Raw genomic sequence first — 20,259 nt, 5'->3', positions numbered from 1 at the left:
TCGACGTTCTTTTCCACTTTGAAATAATAATTTTAACATTTTAATATAGATTGATCAATTAAGTTTGACCTCATTATTTCAAATTTATTGCATTCATTGCATTTCAATTTCCAATGGCAAATTGAATTTCAGCCAATTTTTTTGGTCTTGCAAAAATCAATTTTCTTAATTCCATCGAAGTCCATCAAAAGGTCATTTTGACATCAAATTTTATTAATGTAGCTTGTGACATCAAATTGTAGCTTGTGTGATAAGCATCTCGTCTGAGCCACGTATTGGTTCGAATGACAATTAATAACGGTTGTAATTCTCGAAAAATTGGTCTAATTAGTGAGGTAAAATAAAAATGGCTTAATCAGTTAATTGAATCAATCGATTAAATGAATAGAGAGAGCAAAAGTATCGGATGCCATGTGTATGTGCAATTGAATCATGCGAGAAAAAAAGAGAGCCCGAACGTAAGTGAAGCAGAATAATAACATTTGATCAGATGTCTCGATTCGGTTTTGTATTAGCATTCGAAACGCAATTATATACTTACATTTGCTCGTTACATGTTCGTTTTTATTTCCAATGTTGACCTTTTCAAAACACAAAAACTGATAATATCAAATAAAAACACCGTGTACATTTTTGTTTCTCCATAGTTTCATTTTAATATTCAACCAAAAGACTTGGCCAGTTGTTTCATTTGTTTGTTGTTGTTATGTTCACAATTTACATATCATAAAATTCGATTTTTGTCTCATAATCATATTTAGCGTGTTTGCTGTGAGTGTGGTGTGTGTGTTTATATATGTGTGATGGATCGATGTGACTAGTCATATCGAATGCCTTACACATTTATTCGATTTTTTATTAGCCGTATAATAACTGGGTAAATTTTGTGTGTCAATATATATATTTTATGTGTTGAATAAGTATCGGAATGGTTTCAGTTTTTTTCAATGAAATTTCTTGTGTTCATGAGCTGAAAGTATGATTTTCTCATCCGAAACGAAAAAAAATATGAAAATTGTGCACATCGACTTAAATTTTTAGCCAACCACTTATATAATTTCTAGATTTAGTTTTGTTTTTCTCGCAAAAAAATATCGTTTCCTGTTTGGTTTCATTTGATTAGGGTTCGTCGTAATTTCGAGTTGCTAGTTATGTGCTTTGAGTAGTTGCAATTCAGTTGACTGAAAAAGTTTTATTGCTTATGTGAACAAAATGTTGTGGTCGTTGCAAGTTTTCAGGGCCGATGATTAAATTTTCGGACAGTTCACCACTCGGACTCAGCAATCAGTTTGAGGTCGAATCTGAACACGAACACAAGCTCCGGGCCGAAGTGAGTTTGGAAAAGAATCGAAAATTTCACATCAACAAGAAAACCACAAACAAAATAGTGATGAAAATAGGGCCGTTGGTTTCGATGCATTTATTTCAACCGATTCCGTATGTGTGTGTGTGTTGTTTTTCGGTTTAAGTCCATCATTTCAATCAAATTATTGCACGAGAAATGTCCTTTCACACGAACATATGGTATCATCGACCAAAATGTTTGATGTAACTCTCGCTTCGGAAAAGTAAATATTTTTGTTACGCAAATTGAAATGGTTCCGCAAACACAATCAGGTGGAAAGGACTTCAATAGCCTCTTCCGAACAAAAAACAACCCCGAATATAATACCAAAGCATATGGAACTAGCCTTCGAAATGTTATTCCGACAAAATTCCCCATTGAAAAGCAGTATTGAATTCCTTATTTACGAGATCAAAGCCCTCGAGTCCTTACTACATTGAGCCATGCATGTAATGGCATGACGAAAATGCTCGTAACACTCTATTTACCACAAATTTTGATACAGTGCATGGCTCAACACTCTACAATTTGATATATGTTTATGTATTGCTCAAAATAAATTCCTATCACATTCCAACCAAAATATATATATATAGAAGCCTGTTTTCAACTCGCAAAATATACTATTATATATAATATATATTCATTCATTTATTTGATTCATTGTTACAATTCTCTTCCTATAGGTTTTTATATGTGCAATGCATTTGATTTGGACGCAAACCAGAGAGACTGGCGAGAAAGACTAAAGAAGAAAGAAAATATGCTGTGCGAATCACACAAACCACACGTTTGCAATTTTTAACAAATCAATTTCGGTTGTAAGTGTGTTTGTGGTTGCTCTGGATGCGTCCCAACCGTTTCACATTTATTTTTTACAATTTTTTAACTAAATTTTTTAGTTTATATGTTAAATGTCCATTGTTATTCGCCTAGTCATAAATAGTTTTAAATGTATATATATCTTGTCTCTACATTTCTGGCTCAACTAAATTCATTCCATATTACTTTACTTTCCATATGTAACAAACAATAAATAGTTTTTTTTTATTTTATTTAAATACCTCTGTCTATATATTATATCATATTCATCGTCAACATTTTCTGTATGTGTATTCTTTGTCTTCTTCATATTTTTCTTTTAAATATATTGTCATTCGCACAATGTTCGTTCATTAAATTTCATTTTTGTTTGCTAAGAGTGTGTGTTTTTTTTGTGTGTTCGTTCGTTCGTTCTGGGAGTGACCGTTAACCGGGCTCAATAATACCATAAAAATATGTTTATTTTGCTTTTAAATTCTTGACTTGATGGGGGATTGTTTGTTGATTGTTGTTGTCGTTGTTGGTTGGGAGAGATGGGAGGTGTGGTGGTGACGGAGGGGGAGAGAAGAAGGCTTCTTTCACGCAAGAAACAATTCTTATGTGTGTTGAAATTCGTAAATTTGTCTAATATTCTATATTCAAAGCTGTCATTTTGTCGCATTATAAGTAGAAGCTTATATTTTGTATACACACATCATCATCAATAATGCAATGTTCAAAAACAAAAAAATTGTAATCATATGTAAGCAGTACGAATATTGCCTGTTCAGCGAACGTCAGCAGATTCATGCATATTGATGACAGTCGTATTGACAAGTGTTTTTATTTTCATGCATCTGTTACGTGAAGCACCAAAGTACATGTCTTCTTTTTTTTGCGGCCATTGCTATCATTGATGATATTTTTGATACCTTCTTCCCACGCACGTGTCTGTCTTACAGCTATTCTGCCTAATAGATACTGAAGCGTCTTGCTATTTTTAATTTCATTGTCTTTTAATTTTGCGATTTAAGTCTAAAATTCTTTTCAGTGGATGATGACGCCACTTCAGGTTAATCTGTAGATTTTACTTCTTCTATTAAGAGAAAATTCATTCCCATTTTTTTATATTTTGCTGTATTCCGTTTCGTGGGATTAAATGTGGCCACAATATTCTTGGTTTTTTTTTCGTTTTCTTCATTTCGTTCTCACTCATTGATTTGGTGTGGGGGTTCTTCAAAACATAGATCAATTGATGCTTGAGAAGAGAGAAACCAAGACAAAAATTCCATTCTCATTGTTTTCACTTTGGTGCGTTTTAATTTTCCCGATGAATTACTTATTTTAATGTTTATTTGTCGGGAATTTGCTTAATTTCTCGCTAAATTCTTTGAAAATCATTCCAAATTTCATTCATTACATTTTTTATTCTATTATGTGAAACAGAGACGAAAAAAAAACACGGCAAGAATTCAATCAAATTGTTTCGTTATGCCTTCCACATGCTTGACTTTGTTTCGGTAAACGGGAAAATGTATGCTGAAATTATAAGTTTCTCTTCTCAAACAAAATAAAAGAATCGAAATGTTAATCAAATCCAACCGAGCGGAACAAACAAAGAATACGAGAAACAAAAACCGCCTTCAAATCGCATTCACTTAATCGTCCTAAATTGCTATCTTTAATGTGTATTTCTTTGGGTTCTTTTCCCCCTCCCCATCCTTGTTTTTGATTTACATAGAAAAAAGTTTCAAATCGAACTTGTTCATTTTTTTGTCGTCGATGGGTTTTCTCTTACGTTTTCGTGCAACTAACAAAGCTTTTATATTATTAATAATATTTTTTTTTATTCACTGTGCATGTTAATGTTTAAACATATATCGTGAAAAAAAACTTTTTTGAATAAACACCGCAAAACAAAGAATAGCTTCTACTTCGAGTTAGTGTAAAAGGATGAAAACTTATCATTTGTGTGTAGGTGTAAATTCAGCAAAAGTGAAAGTTTTTTGTTTCGTTTTGGTTCTAACACTTGGTACTCTGTCTGTGCGTTTTGATCAGTTTTCTATATATATATTTTATAATTTTTTTTGTTTTGTTATTATTTAAAAAAATAAACTGGCCCACGAGTGTCGGGACACAGTTGCTTATTGCAAATAGGGTCAATATATGTGAAAATTAAAAGAGAAAATTGTAAATTGCATTTCATTGATATGCACTAAATGAAAACCCATCATCAAACATTCATATGTAGACGGCCGTGAATAGACGCAGTGTGCCGTGCACATATTTGTTTGTTATGATGGGTGTATTGAATTGAAATTCATTAAATCGTGTTCGATGGAAATCTAGTAATAATGGATCGCGTGACATATTTTGTGTGTGTGGTGGGTGGTGGCTGTTGCGGTCACCCAAAACTAAATGTTACGTGTTTATAAACAAAGTGTTTGATTCAGGTTCAAAACAAGTGGTATTGGAGTTAAATTGGTTGACCATTTGGGTTAAGCGCCATTTTACTGCTTCAGAAAAAGAGCGAGATGAATGTACATTTTTTATTAGTTGAAATTATGGGGCAGATTGCTGTTAGCCAGGGTCTTTCAAAAATCCATGACAATATACCACAAAATTCTTTAATTAAAGTTGAATAATTCCGACATGTCTTGAACATTTTTACCACGCTTACAATCATAGAAATCTTAATACAAAGTTTTCATTTGTCTTGTCGAATAGATGGATCGTTTAAAATCTAGTAAAATTGATCAACATGAAAAACATAGTTGTTGACACAGCCACCGAATGCTACCTCCTCAAAAAAATCTGACCATGAGAATAGGAATCAATATGACAAGATCTTTTTTGGGGTTTTTTGGCCAAAATTCTCACTTCCCCATAATTTTCTTCCGAGTGGAATCAAAACTGCTTTTTTAATTGCATACACTAGATTCTATCGACTTTTCTCAATAGTCAATCGATTTTAGATTTTTTCCATTATCAAATCTTTGGCGCCAACACCTATGATGGAAAAATATCCTTTCAATTGAACCATGGTGATGAAAAAGGCGATATTTCTGGCGATTCACCGTCTTCAAAAAGAGACGTTCTTGTGTTGCCACAAATCTTTGAAATACCCTGTACGTAGGTGAATTGTGTGTATATTTGCTAAAACACGATAATTTGTGCTAATTTCCGAAACCGTTTGGTTGTCAATAACTATAATTTTCGGCATACATGCCACAATTCCAATGGTTTCAAAAGTTTCTCAAATACAAACAATTCTATATGCAATCAAAATATATTACAACAATTCCCATACCATGCATTATTATATTATCGTCACGATAAGTTCGTCAAAAACTATTGAATTCAATGACATAAGTTCCAAATCGAAAATTCGATTGAGTGTACGGATATAATCTGTACGAAAATTAGCCACCGAGATATGAATAATTAATGCAAACTCATCCATATTTTGGCATTTAAACAAACACACACACACACATCGCTCTATCCATCCGTGTAGTATTGCCGTATATAAATCTGAAATTTGAATTGATGTGTGTATCGATTTTGTTGTTTTTTTGTGTGTGTGCCACGAGAAGTGCAATTTGATGAGAGAACGACTGTATATGAAGCAATTTTCCATGTGATTTGTCTCTCGATAAGGGAAAATTGGTTTTCAATTCATTTGAAATTATAATTTCCATATATATAGAGTTGTTGCGATAAAAACGAATCATCTATATTATAATATCATATAAATGCGATATAAATTCCGTTTAATTACGCTTCATTCATATTTGGCGGTTTATCCGAACATCAACAAAATGCAATTCGCCGTCGCCTCAGCACACACAAAATTGAATTGCATTTTACTGTCGACATCAATTCATTTTATCAACGTCAATATCAGAGATTGGTGTTTTTGTTTTCTTTATTCCGAACAATTTGGTTTCAATCGATTTTTGTGTGTATCTGTCTAGTATATCAATTTGCCAACGGTTCCATTTGTTATCTATTTTAAATGTTTGAACAATTTTTTCATAAGAAAATGCCTTTTTTTAGTTTCATAATAACGAAATTAACAACAAAAATGTGTGTGTGTTTTTGCCGTGTATGTCCGTTATTTTAAAAAAATATCTGCTTAAAATGGGCAACAATGTACCTAAATTTATAACGAATACAAACAAACAGCCTTTTCATCGCTTTAGCCAATGGCTGTGTGAACAATAATAAAATACATTCATTATATTTATATACCTGTCAATAGCACACCAAACAATGTTTTTCACAATCTAACATGTTTTTTTTTTCATCAATAAACTTAACCAATTGCATCTATTTTATTATAACAAATTTGTTGTTTACAACTTTTTCTCGTGTATTGGGGGGAAAATGTGTGTTTTTATGTGTGTGTGGTTTCTATTAGCGTAGAAACTTGTTGGTTATAACAATTTCAAAATGCGAAAAAAAGAAACGAATTTTGTCAGCGACGAACGAATGACCTCCCCCACGACGATAACCATCGGCACAAAATCAGTTTTCACAAAACTTTAAACAGCTGAATTGAATGTTTTTTGCATCGAGCACGCTCAATGGTTTAAATTGCTGTTTAATGTTGGCTAATTCCATTGTTGAGCCCCCGCCAAGCTCTTTCATTGTTTTCTCATACTCTCATATTTTGTACACGCTCACTTTCCATTTTCCTTCCTCTCGACTGTCTCATTTTCAATACACGTTCTTTATCGTTTTCTCTTTAAAAGAGCACCTCCTGTTCCATTTTTCGGTCGCTTGCTTCCCTTCTAGGTGCAGAGCGAGAGAGCTTTCGCTTTTATGGCTCAATATATATGGCTTATATGCAATTGGTGTGTTGACGTGAAGAAGTTCGTCGTCGCCACACGCACACTGACTATATACGTATATGACACAAACAATAAATGCTCTTCGCTAATGTTGTTTATCGCTTAAAGACTAGATTCCGTGATAAATTTAGTTTTTTGGTTTTTCTGTTGTTGCTGTTAAATTGTTTTTTTTTTCTTCTTCTTCTTTTGAACATTAAACCTAATTTATTTTAAAGTAAATTTATGGGTGCGCATGGCCTTTTAGTTGTGTCATTTAATTTTATATTTGTATGTGTGTGTGTATTGTAAAAATGTGGTGTTTTATTTGTGAAATGAAATTAACTAATAATAAATGTCGCGCACATAATCATTCGCCCGTTTTTTTCGTATCGCCCTTTTTTTGTGGGTTAAAATTTAAATTTATTATTCAGGGTTAATTGCTTCCGCTCTTTTGTCAAAAATGGGCATTGATTGATAAAGATTATGTGGGTGTGAGTGAAAGCGCTCATAATGCGTGGATGTTGGAATTCTTACTTATATTACCCTATAAAACCTAAATGTATAATGCGATTATGTTACTTTCCCATGTTTAATTGAATTTTGCTGGATATCCAAAAAAAAATTACCCCGCGAAACGATTTAGCTTCTTAAAATTCACACTCTGTTCAAGCCCACTTAAGCTCGAACGAGTGAGCTCTCGAGAGAAATGAAACAAAAACCAAATACTTGCTTTCGCTCGCTTAAGTTTACTCCAAAACTGTTTGCTTTCAGATCAGTCTTGTAGCAAAAAAAAATGTATTCGTTCGGAAAATCGGCAACTGACGCTCTATAGAGCGATAACTGGAAAAATGAATTTTCATCTTAATATCAATCCAAAAGCGTCATCCAATTTAATCCATCCGACGCGATGAAATATACAAAATCACATGAACCGAACGGAATTTGGTTGGTATGCGGGGGCTTTGGAATTCAGTTGAATGAGTGGTTGTGTGTGTGTGTGTGTATCGAATGAGAATTTCATGAATATATATATAGATTAGTTGCCGAAAATATTTGCAATTTATAGTTCGCTGCTTGTCGATGGTACTACGATGCCTAAATTACTTTCGACCGTTTCGTCCTTATGTCAGAGAGGCGGTTTATACACTTCAACTGCAGGTGTTAGCATATCTACGCGCGTTGATATTGATGAATCACTGCAAATAGAAAAAGAGAACTCATTAAATTCAAGCGTGAACGATGGCACTACAAAACCACATACTGTGACATAAATGAGAGAATTAATGATTTGAATTGATCGAAAACTTCAACAGATTAAGACAAATATGATCACAAATGCAATGAATCCAACGAAATATGAGAAAAGTTATTGAAGATGGTGAGGAAAAAGAGAGGCGAACAGAGGGTGAAGCCTTCACCGTGATGGAAAATGAGACAAATGCGAATGAAAACAGAAAGAGTCATATAGACCAAAAAAAACAACCAAGGAAAAATGTCATGTATTACGGAAAAAAACCACTGCAATATGCAAAAATCGTTTTGATTTGCGGAGAATGAAAAAAAAAAAAAGTCCAAGAAAAAGATGCATAAAATGTAAAAAAAATGAATTCACAGAAAGAAATTGTATGAAGATGGAAAAAATCAAAGAAAAATCGTCATAAGACATGAAAAATCATGAGCGAACAGAAGTTGAGTGGAAACGCAGTTCGAAATGAGAAAAATAATCTCGAATGTGAAAAAAACCGTCCATCGCGTGTATAAAAAAACTGACTGACTTTCATGGAAATAGCATGAGAACAAAAATGAAATGTTCAAGAGAAAACTAGTAAATTTGCATTGAAAAACGCTCATCGCGCTTCGAGTCTTATCTATCTCTCATATATCCTACACGATGTTTGCATAAATGCTATGCTTCCGTTTACCCGGAACAACATGTTCATTTCATGGACGGAGGGAAGGAAGAATACGGGCGGTTTAATACAGAAATCAACAGAGATAGATGGAAGGGAGAGATAGAGGGGTTTGGAAGGAAGATAGAGCGAAATTGAAGCAAAGCAACCGATATGCGTTTTTTTTTTTGCATTTCATGAAAATATTGCATGGAAAATGTTGTATATTTCGAAATTGAAATGAGGCAAAATCAACGTCGGAAAGATAAATGGTGGCGTTGAATTGTGGGAATGCGGCCAACGGCACTGACTCTATTAAAATCCATTGAAAACGACATGATATTTTCAGATCGATAGAATGAGTGAGTGAATGGATGGAAATTCTTCAAAAATGAAATTAAAGTACAGCCATCTGTTTTTTTTTTTAATTAAATCGATTCGATTCATTTGTTGTCATACATGCTCTGTGTATGTCTCTGCGTATCTGTTTGGCATCAGAATTTCACCTTCAGGGCTGATGGAAAATGATTGACACCGTATCTCATTAAAAGGAATGGCAAAGAGGAAGATAGCGCTGTAGTCGTCGTTGGAAAATTTATGAGTGTGTCGCAAACGCTCGCGCGCGCACTTCAAGGTATAAAATACACAATAAAATCGAGAATGGGGCCCGACGAGATAGTTAATTGAGTATGAATAAAAGAAATGTATTGTTATGTGGTGGTCGTACATCACGTGCGACCACAAAACTTCGGCATTTAATTAGATTTGCAATGTTTGTTGCACGGCCAAAAAACACAATCTGTCGCTCATACCGTTCACTGTCACATTGTCTCTCCGTCGAAAATATAATTTGTCTGCTAATTCGTTCGGCTGAAAAGTGTTTACGAAATGGCAATTAAATCATCGTAAATATGATTTAATTTATATATTGTGTGGCAAGAAGTGGGCCGAACGTCAAGAGTTTGATGTCAAAATGCTTACATCCACTTAAAATTCAATTAATTATGTCACCACCGCTGCATTTTCTTCGCTCACAGTGCCAAACGCACAACTAGATTCCGGTGGGCCCCCTTTCTTAGTGTTAAGCATGAGCGCTCAACTGTTGTTAAATGTCATTTGTGCTGTTCATTATATTCGATTCGAATATGCTTCGATCTGTGTCACCACGATGAGAGAGAGACAGAAAGAGACATGCACACAGATTGTATAGTTAACATGATGCTATCATATCGTTATATGTTTGTTCAAATGCTATCTGCATCCGCCCACCCATTTGTGTCTGACTATCAGCAAAAACTGACCTATATTCAATGCGCAATGCAAGCACATTGCACTCCCACACTCTCGCCAATATCTCTTTTCCATCCATATTTCGTTTGCCATTTTGTGGTCGAATGTCTTCCGTTCAAATCGTATTTTTGGTTCATATCGCCAAGCAATCGAATGAAAAAAAAAAGAGAGAAGAAAGCCCTGAATACCATTTAATTGACACAGAATTTCAAATGCATTGCATGTTTTTACTTCATTTGTTATGGTTTGTGTGTATTTTAAATCTCGGCAAAAATGTAAAATGCCAATGTCACGTTCGATTTAATGACACAAATACGAAGAATTACTTCCGTCGAACGGAAGTACAAATTTATGAGCTTCCCTTTTTTTCGTCGGAACATATACATTCGGCACTCATGGAGACATGGTGTCGTCCGAAAATAGCGAAACATGTGGCTTCTTTTTACCTGTTTATAACACGTTTGTTTTTTGTTTGCTATCTTCAAACTAGCTTCAGCTTGTGTGCAGTATTGCAGCAGTTCAAGTTCGCGAACAGCTGACAACACACAAACCGCGTCTAACGAGCCTCTTCAAAATGAATGTGAGCATAATGAGAATGAGTTACTGTACGATTTTTCATCGTGTGTAAAACGATCCACTTATTTTTATTGAAATTTATCGCGCAAATTGTGCGGCCTTTCATATAATAATAAATGTGGCTTGGAAAGCTCAACCAATTAAGTGCATTCAACGCTGATGTTCATTTTTATTCCGTTCCACTTTTTACATATAAGCTCTCTTTTCAACATGATACTCAATATATTTTACAGCTTTCTATCTCTCGTCCTCGGCAACCCCTCTCATTTCTCATTCTGTCGCTCTCTTGCTGTGGTCTCTATTGTCTGTGCATTACTGTGTGTGTGTGCTTTTTTTGCCGGCTGACATAACAGGAAGTGTGGTGTGTGCACATAACCAATGCCTTTGCCGCTCTTCGTTGGTCATGCTGCAGCGCATTGTTAAGAATACATTCATTTGCATTTTTGAATGTGCATTTTAATTTTAAATTTTCTTTTTTTGTGCTTCCTTGCACATTAATTAGCATGCACTGCAATGCCTGTAGCAAGTGTGCGGTATGAATTTCTTTTTTTTGTTGTTGAATCTGTACGGGTGCCGTTTTCTTCTCAAAATCTCCTTTCACCATTATCCTCTCATTCTTCTTCTTTGCCAAATTCCAAGCTCATTCACCACTTATTCATTCATGTCTACCTTGAAGCACCAATTCCTTTTTGCCAATGTGAGTTTATTCCACTTCCTACGTTTTTGACTTTCATTCGAATTCGATGAATGGCTTGAATATTTTAGAGATGGAATAGATTCAAACAGGTCAACTTATTCGAAACAAACAATGCACCGTGTTTTGGCATCGCAGGAAATTCATTTGAATAACAATGTATATATGCAAGAGGTTTGTGTTTTCATCATAATTTTATTTATATGAAAATAATAAATAGAGAGCTACAAAGGCCGATGAGAGTTGGAATATATGAAATTATTCGATACGATGGGAATAGACATGCAACTTGCTGCTTTATAAAGTAATTCATTTCAAGTTTAGCCAATTCCGTGTCACATAAAATTTAATCAGTTTACATTGGGCCGATGTATGCGCTGGCAATGCGCGCGCACACACCGAATGATCCGAATTTTGCGCGCGGAGTGCCACGACAACCTATCGTAAATCCCAAGCACAGGCTGTTTGTGACATTGCATGTGCATAATTAATTTGAATACGAAGAGAGAAAAACTTATATATGAACACAACCCTCACTCATTCCCGGTCTCTCTATCTTTTTTTAAACTTTTTTTTTTACTTCCATTTTTGACATTTTCTTTCCTTTTTTGCGGCTTCTTTCACTTTCCTGTTTCTCACACAAACATTTTCCTTGCGTTTTCCGTTAAGACTTTGTGGACTTTTTCTCGGCATTTGTGGTTTTTGACTACTTTTAGGTCTTTGTTTTTTCATGTTACAATCCTTTTTCTAACCTCTTTGGTGATATCCTTCGGTTTTTTTCTCATTTACGATGACTGCGACTCTGTGAACTTTTCATCAGATTTGCATTAATGAACTTGTAATATGAACAAATCTCTTCCACGCCCGTTATAAAAAAGCACAGAAAAACGCAAATACTTTTTCAAAGTAAAAGTAAATTCCTTCGACTGACTTTCATGTGAAATGAAATAAAAAGAGTAGAAAACTTTGGCGCACGAAAAGCAAAACAAAAAACCCGGTCTCAATTTGGATTTTGTTTTCATTGAAAGCGGATATATTTGCACGCGTCAAATGACTGAAGTGGCTCAATTTGTGCAATACGACGCTACCAAATGAAATGAGCATGTAAAATAATAAAAAAAATGTACGAAAAGAAAGGAAAAGAGGGAAACAACAAAAGGGGAAACGAAAACAACGAGGAGAAGAAAATTGCATTGAAAATTATACATTACAAAGCTGCAAATTGGCGAAAATGATTGTGTCAATTAGTTGGCTGGAATTCAATTTAAAATGGCATGTAATGACGACGTTGACGGAAGTGTAAAATGTGCTCTTTTACTCTCACTCTCTCACTCACTCCTTCTCACGCTTTGCACTAATTAAGCGACAAAGTCACGTATTGAAGCATTGCGTTGTTTTGCCTAATTAGTAACAGGACCATTGGAGTTGAATAAGTTTACATTCGACGTTGAATTATACGTATTTCAATATTGTTGTCGAGAGAGAATGCAAGTGTCCTTAATTAATTTGTACAAATTCTGTTGTTTATATTTAAAAAAAAAAACGAGGAACTTACCTCAAATTATCCAAACGGGGCCGACGACAAAAGTGTCTTTCATCGCAACCAGCCGTACCGCCGGTGCTACGTTCACGTTCAGATCGTTCGCGTTCGCGTTGTCGTTGCCGTGGCCGCTCTTTTTGGCAACTACAATCACAATGCATAAAACAAAGGCCAACCGATGAGACAACGGTGATGATGAATGGCACAAAAAAGAAATTTATAATCATTGACCATTGAGACGATTGATTGTATGCGGTCATGACAAGCGTTCGATTTGTTCGTGAATAATAGCATGGAAATATTGTACCCTCTTCGCCATACAAATCGGAAAAATTCTTACACATAACACTCGGTGGATAGCCGCATCCTTTGATATTCACCAATAAAATTGCTTCGTCCGAATGTGTGACATCGGTGATATTGCTAATTGTATGTGATGCAATTTGCATAAGATTTCTGGCCATTGTCATATCACTATCGATTGCCATCGATATTGCTGTCGATAAATTTGAATAAAATGTTTCATTGCTCGTTTCAACAATATATGTAACATAAATATGCGTGCAACGATATAAATCGGATGTGCATCCTTCACGGCATGAACTCCACGAACAATTCATTAAACCAACGACATCTTCGCGTCGTGTTGTTGTGCACCACGTTGGATTTTCAATGAAATCGGATGTAAGCGTTGATATGGCCGGATCAACATACAATGGCACTAAAAATAACAACGATGCACCGGCTGTTACCGAGAAAAATGCCAATGTTGATGTGGCATAAAAATTGGCACGTTCACGCCACGATACCTTTTTCACTTGTGGTGCTTTCTTTTTCGGCACCAATTCTTTTAACTTTCGATTTCGCAATTCTTGCTGTTGTTGTTCGAGCAATTGCTCTGAACTACCACTTATCATGGTGCTAGTCATTCACAAATATCGGTTTTTGTTTCTATTTTTCACATTTACTACACACCACTATTATTATCATTAATCTGTGCGTTTCTCACTCTCGTTACTTCGATTTAAATTGGCTTTGGGTTTTTTTGGGGGCGTTTTTACAGTTAATTGCAAAAACGAATTTTTTTTTTTTTTGGATTTCAAATTTTATTCTCGATTTATTTTAGTTGGAAAAGGCATGAAATTCTATATATCATGCTGACTATTCATTTATCCGGTTCGCTTTTGGTCGGGGATTTGGATGGAAATTGACTCAAGGGATGTGATGCGAACCATTCTACACGATGTGCACAACAGACAGTGTCTGTTACATGCGATATTTGACTCGTCTATTATCCATGTAATTTTTTTTGTGCGTTACCGAAATCAACGAGGTAACACCCGACACGAAAGTAAGAACACACCGAGTAAGAGTTTTTATTGAAATGGAAACAGGTAGAGTAATTCGGAAAAAGTCACAAAAGTTCGCGTTGTTCACTCATACAAATGTGTATTGTACATCACCATTTCGATACGCACCGCACGCCAAACAGACTTACAGTGTGAAAACAAGTGTTTTTTCTTTTTGTTGTCGCCGTGGCCGTAGTTATCGGTCGTCTCACTTTGGAGAATCAGCATGTGAATTTGTTTTTGCTCATGAACCACTCCAACGCGACATGTGCGAGGAGGCGCACCGTGTATGTGTGTAAGTGGTAAAAGTGCACACCAACACAAAATCAACGTTTGTGTGTGTGTGTTTGAGTGTCGGTCTCTGGTGTCCACTGATCCCTCAACGCGTTTTTTCGCTCTCTCTTATCTTCCGTCTTGAGCACCCTCAGCAACGGCTTCTGCTGCTGTTTCGTGTGTGTCTATTTTTTTTTATTGACTTGACGGTGAACGGTTTTTATCAATCTTATCGCTATGCTATTGTTTTTCTCCCCCTTCCATTGAATTACATAATTATCCCGTTAGCCAACACACAAACTCATTACAAATCAGATGTGTTCCAAAGCCACTTTCCCTTTCAAATCGTGCTGTCCGAATGATATTATTTTCCCTTCTGCTATTATGATATTGTTTTCATTAATTTTAACACGTATTGAATCCTTTGAGTCTTCCGTCACCATTCACTTACACTTGTTCAGTTAAAATTCGTTGTACTCTCTATGCCCATCGACTGGAAAAATTTTTGCGATGGAAAGTGTTTCCATTCCATTACATGTGTTCTTTTTTTCATATATGATATTTATCCTTTGTGTGTGGTTTTCCGTCTCTCAATAAATGCTTTGTTTTTCGTCGATTTTTTTTGCACCGTGCTCCGCGCGCGCTTGATGTTGTGCGGCAACGACGACGACGACAGTGGTGTTGGTGGTGGATTTTTGCTGTTCGTGTATATGAGAAGTTATGTACTTTTTCTCACATCAAACGGACAACACATTTAATCAAATTTTATTGATTCGTTTGAAATGTTTGCTTGAATATATATTTGCGCTAGAGACTGTGTTTTAGCGTGTGTGCCTCACTGTATATGTTGTTGATGTTCTATTGTTTTAATGCAACAAACACACAAATCAATTTTCAATGTATATACTTGCTTTGGACGACGATTTCCTATCAATTTTATTTTCGTGTGTCTCAACTACGGTTTAAGGTTTCATTTTTTTCTCTCGTTTTTCTTCTTCTTCTTCTTTTTTTGTTTTATTGAAATGTCGATTCAAATGTGTTATGCTTCACACGATGTAATCACGACGTTTCGGTTCATCGCAATATAGATTCGTTCGCATTCAATGACCTTTGATGCAATCACAACCCAATCTATAATGTCGATTTGCCTCGTCGTTATCGTTGTGTCCGAAATTTCACTAGCGATTTTCGACGAGTCTTCACAAATCTATCACAATTTTTATACATTTCACATCCACAACATTTTTTTTCTGCACTGGAACTGTTTTATATAGAAAAATAGAATAGTCGTTGTTGACGTGGTCGTTTTCTCGGTTGGTCAATTCCGATTGGATTCGAGGGATGGAGAGAGAAAAAAAGAGTGTCAAAATCATGCAAAAGTCAATTCACTCGAGACCCGAATGGATAGTGCGCGACCACTGAGTCATCACGGTAGTTTATTTAAGGCTCAGAAAAATAAACAGAACTTTATACATATTTTTTTTTATTATTATCAATCATCCGTTTCGTTTTTGTGTCCTCCATTCAAACGATTCAATTTCAATTGACGAGATTCTGCTATGGTATTTATTAATATATTTCCTTTTCTTTCTCTCTCTCGAGTGTATTCATTCACTTTGTGTGGACGGTGTTATTTATTTTGCACAAATATAGTCTATTTTTTAAACAGAAAAAAAAAATTCGTACAAATTTTAGTTGTGTTTTGTTACAGAAGCAAAGAAATGAAAAGAAAAGAACTGATTTTTTTTGGGTTGGTTGTTGTTGCCTTTTCAATGGTATTTGTTCATGGTTTAAAACACATGGAACAAGGCGCGCACCGTGACACCATCGATACGAACGAGTAGAGGCAGTTATCGAAACTGATTTCACTGAAATTCAGCTATGTGACAGTATGTGTTTGGTTGGCTTAATGTGAAATTGCAAACGGATGTCGCTCAACTCCTACAACTCACTTTCTGTATATAGATATGTATTTTACACTGTTAAATATTTTCATCCATCGACCCACACACTTATAAATCGCTTGTTCACCACCCGCAAATACACACGAGCGTGTATGTATCGGAGCGAACGAGACAAATGTATGTTTCATATACACAAAATCCTTCTGTGTGTGTGGATGGATCCAAGCCATTTGACAATTGCCAATGATTCGAATGAGTTATGTTTGTAATCACATCGACAACGAAAGTTTCTCTCATACATGCATAAAGATAGCATATCGAATCACATGTGCACAACCAACGCTCCCACAATTCATATAAAAAGTGAAATTTTGCGCGCAGGTGTTTGTGATACATTTATGTTCTATTCTCATGTTTATTTTTTTCGTTCTCGCCGATGTATTGGTGATTTCACACTCATACATATACAACATTTATCCATCAAGTTTTCGCGTACCGTTCCAAATTTTTGGTTTGCCAGACAAACTGGTATCGCGCGAGAACAACACATTGATAGTTGACGCGGGTGGGTTTTTTTTTTCCATTTTACTATTACCATTCACAATACATAGAACGTTGTGTTTGCATTTTTCGAATGACTTGTTTGAGTTTTTTTTTCTTCAATGGAGCTTCGTTAAGGATATGGGTTGTATCAGCGGACTTTGTTCGTCTTTGATTGAAATTGAATTTTCAGATTTTTATTTTTGTACAGATTTATTTATGAATGTTGCATTTTTGATGAGTTGAGATTTTTGGTAGCAGCTTCAATTCTCATTCTATTTTAATTAAAATTTAACCTTTTTAATTTTGCTTTTATTTTATTTATTTTTATGTAATTTTTGTATATCTTTTCATAGTTTCTAAGTTGCCACAATCAATTTAAATTGAATTTTCACATTACTTTCGGTAAGATTTGCGAATTCCGTTACGTGTCAAACATTTAAATAAACACACTTGAAACCAGGGGAATAGTTCAAAGCAGTGGAGTCTTTAAGATTTGGTTTTAGTTTTCAGTGTAAAACTATGTTTGATTTTACATCATAAAATATCAAATCTACACATTTTCTTCACTTGATTAAAACCATTGATTTTGAAAAATTATGAAAGATCATCTTTTTGGGAATTTTCAGAATGTCAATACATTTCATATAGAGAAGCTTTTAGCTTCTTTTTTTTTTCTTTTCTGAATAATATTAAGTGTATATACTCAAAAGTAAACTGAAACGATGCATATTGTCAATGCGGACGCCCTAAAAAAAATTATTCCAAAGAAATATGAACGTAAAGGGGAATATATCTAGAGAAAGAGATAAGCTTGAAATATTTATATTATGGATAAATTTCAATTTTTTAACTGCTGTACATTTATTCGTTATGACTGAAAATCAAATAAATTTTATTCGATTCTTTAAAAGATATATGTGATTTTGATAATTTGAACAACAACAACAACATTCATTTAACATTGAATATATCATTGAATTGAGTCCGTTCCATCGGCCAAATGTCGCATGAAAATGTTTATATTCATTTTATCTAGATCTTGTAGATTACAAGAATTGATATTGTATGATAAAATTCAAAGATAAGGTTTCTCAATATTCTCATGTTGTTTCAATAAATCCTTTAAAAAAATGTATTTTTGATTCGGTTACGTAATTCGCTTGAGATTGAAAAAAAGTTTCAATTAAACGAAAAGATGAATCATCAATGAAAGTTTTTTTTTAATTAAAAAAAATGTACTCATTCAAAGAAAAAGAATAAAAATTGATAAAGAATCCAAATAGAGTTATTTTCACAGTAAAAAAAAAGAATACGCCCCCGGGTGGGCTTGAACCACCAACCTTTCGGTTAACAGCCGAACGCGCTAACCAATTGCGCCACGGAGGCTATGTATTCCAATTTACTAACAATAGTCAAAAAGCTTGCAGTGTTATAGTATTTATAATGTACGTAATGGTATTTAACGTTGATGTCTTGAAAACAGATGACGTCCACAATTATTTGTAACTGTTTAATGCTTCGATTCAATTTGATATTGTTCAAAATTTGAATGATTTTCGGCTTATCAATAAAAAAAAAATTATTTTATTTCTTATCGATTGAAAAATAAAGTAATGGAGTATCCACTGTAAAGACTCGCGTTTGAGCGTCATTCATATACATAAAATGGTGTGAAAAAATTCTAAGATTTTTCTACTTTTTTTCTCTACTTTTTCTCTACTTCATCAACATGAGTAAGTGTAAGTATCCATTTGTGTCAAAATTATTTTCTTCAGTTTTGGAATTTTGTTTTTTTCGAATGTTTAAACACCGTTTAATAAGTGAAATTCATTTCAAATGTAAGCAAATAAGGTTTCGAATTTGTTCAAAAACAATTCGGTTGTGAGTGTGTACATTTTTGACATCAAGGTCGTATCGCTATTGTTTTCATCAATGTGCTGACTTCAAAAAGTTGAAAAATAAAAATAAAATAAATTGAGATATTTTGGATAATTGTCTTTAATTTTTATATTCAACCGTATAATTTGCGTTAAAAATGATTCTTACTGACAAAGTAGATCTAATTCATCTTTGGACTTGCGAATTGAATTATGGCTACTTCGCATCCCAATTAAAAACTCTGCCCACCTTAGACGATGTAGGTTATAGTCCTCAAGAGACTCTTTTACACTTTCGAGGATATCAAATAGCTCGGTATATAAATCGGATAATTTATCCAAGCGTGGTTTTACATTTTCATTGGCAATTTTTTCAATCTGAGGTGTCGAAGCCTGTAAAAGTTGATTGACAACATCATTAGCTAAATGAATGTGTGTTTGAATGGTTGCTGTTAAATTATTGGCTCCTTTCATTTCTATTTTAAAATTTTCAACAAATGTATCGTATCTCGATGTCATGGAATATATGTCTCTTTTCACTTGTTCTAAATGTTGAATGTCGATGGATTTATGTATCCATTTTTTATAGCAATTTTCGAAGATGCCCTCATCGTCGTAGAATTCAGGCAATTCGAATGCAATTTCAACTAAGATTGCGTCATGCAAATCCTTCGTTTCATCTGTCTGTGCACTATTTATTAAATTGATTTTTGTTTTTAGTACGGTACGAGCTTTCTTTTTCTTAATTCTAAATTCTTCTGGAATTTTTTCCAAAACTTCCTTGATTTTGCTACGATCCATAAATTCGCTCAGAGTACTTTTGAGTTTTGCTATCATTTTATCATCGTTTTTAGAGAATTTGTACATGAAATCCAACCTCGGTCTCAAATTGCAGTTATGTTCGAGCGCTTTTCCATAAAATCTTTCAACCAACGAATGGATTGTTTCGTAATCTTCCGACTAGATAAAAAAAAATGATAAAAATTACCAATGATTTTTTTTTTTTGAAATTTTCATGATTTCTAAACGATTGACTCCAAAGTTTTTTTTTTATTTTAATTTTGTATCTTTACAATGTGCCGGAAATTTTATTTTAAAAAATTATCTAATTCTTACCTTTGCGAAAAGAAAAAATGAAAAAAGTGTAAGCAGTAAAATTGACTTCATTTTCTGTTTTCGCTTGAAAATATCACTTTGGCGAAGAATTGAAAATAAATGTGCGGGCCTTCGTTGGATACTTATATATGAATTTTTGAATTCAAAAAGTCGATCGATACATGATAAATAATCCCCTCCAAAAAAACAAGTTCTGACATCTGTTATTTACTTGGAAATTTTTAAAC

General features: G+C 34.2%; 2 protein-coding genes and 1 non-coding gene across 3 annotated transcripts; all 3 read right to left on the bottom strand.

The window, feature by feature from the left end:
* Window positions 1–645: 645 nt before the first annotated feature.
* LOC116348998 (protein tipE) lies at window positions 646–16,416 on the bottom strand. The gene is made up of 2 exons (XM_031780247.1): window positions 12,986–16,416; window positions 646–8,177 (listed from the first exon to the last, which is right to left on the bottom strand). Exons 1-2 carry the CDS (start codon window positions 13,897–13,899, stop codon window positions 8,108–8,110), a joined length of 984 nt encoding a protein of 327 aa, XP_031636107.1. The 5' UTR covers window positions 13,900–16,416; the 3' UTR covers window positions 646–8,107.
* Window positions 16,417–18,351: 1,935 nt separating this feature from the next.
* On the bottom strand, window positions 18,352–18,425 carry Trnan-guu. Its single transcript has one exon. It is a non-coding gene; the product is annotated as a tRNA-Asn (tRNA).
* Window positions 18,426–19,013: 588 nt separating this feature from the next.
* Window positions 19,014–20,098, bottom strand: LOC116349008. Its single transcript, XM_031780257.1, has 2 exons — window positions 20,033–20,098; window positions 19,014–19,876 (listed from the first exon to the last, which is right to left on the bottom strand). Exons 1-2 carry the CDS (start codon window positions 20,081–20,083, stop codon window positions 19,082–19,084), a joined length of 846 nt encoding a protein of 281 aa, XP_031636117.1. The 5' UTR covers window positions 20,084–20,098; the 3' UTR covers window positions 19,014–19,081.
* Window positions 20,099–20,259: the final 161 nt, after the last annotated feature.

The sequence above is a fragment of the Contarinia nasturtii genome, unplaced genomic scaffold (genome assembly GCF_009176525.2).
Source record: "Contarinia nasturtii isolate CC-2019 unplaced genomic scaffold, AAFC_CNas_1.1 Cnas_scaffold_2740, whole genome shotgun sequence".
Classification (NCBI taxonomy): domain Eukaryota; kingdom Metazoa; phylum Arthropoda; class Insecta; order Diptera; family Cecidomyiidae; genus Contarinia; species Contarinia nasturtii.
The sequence above is the reverse complement of the archived record's forward strand: the minus strand, read 5'-3'. Positions and strand labels throughout refer to the sequence as shown.

Bases quoted from the DNA above. Each gene is read 5' to 3' on its own strand.
- LOC116348998 (XM_031780247.1), bottom strand. From the start codon at position 13,899: ATGACTAGCACCATGATAAGTGGTAGTTCAGAGCAATTGCTCGAACAA. The intron at 8,178-12,985 runs GTAAGTTCCTCG...TTCTATTTGCAG, and splicing joins CCCCGTTTGGATAATTTGAG to TGATTCATCAATATCAACGC.
- LOC116349008 (XM_031780257.1), bottom strand. From the start codon at position 20,083: ATGAAGTCAATTTTACTGCTTACACTTTTTTCATTTTTTCTTTTCGCA. The intron at 19,877-20,032 runs GTAAGAATTAGA...TTTTTTATCTAG, and splicing joins CATTTTTTCTTTTCGCAAAG to TCGGAAGATTACGAAACAAT.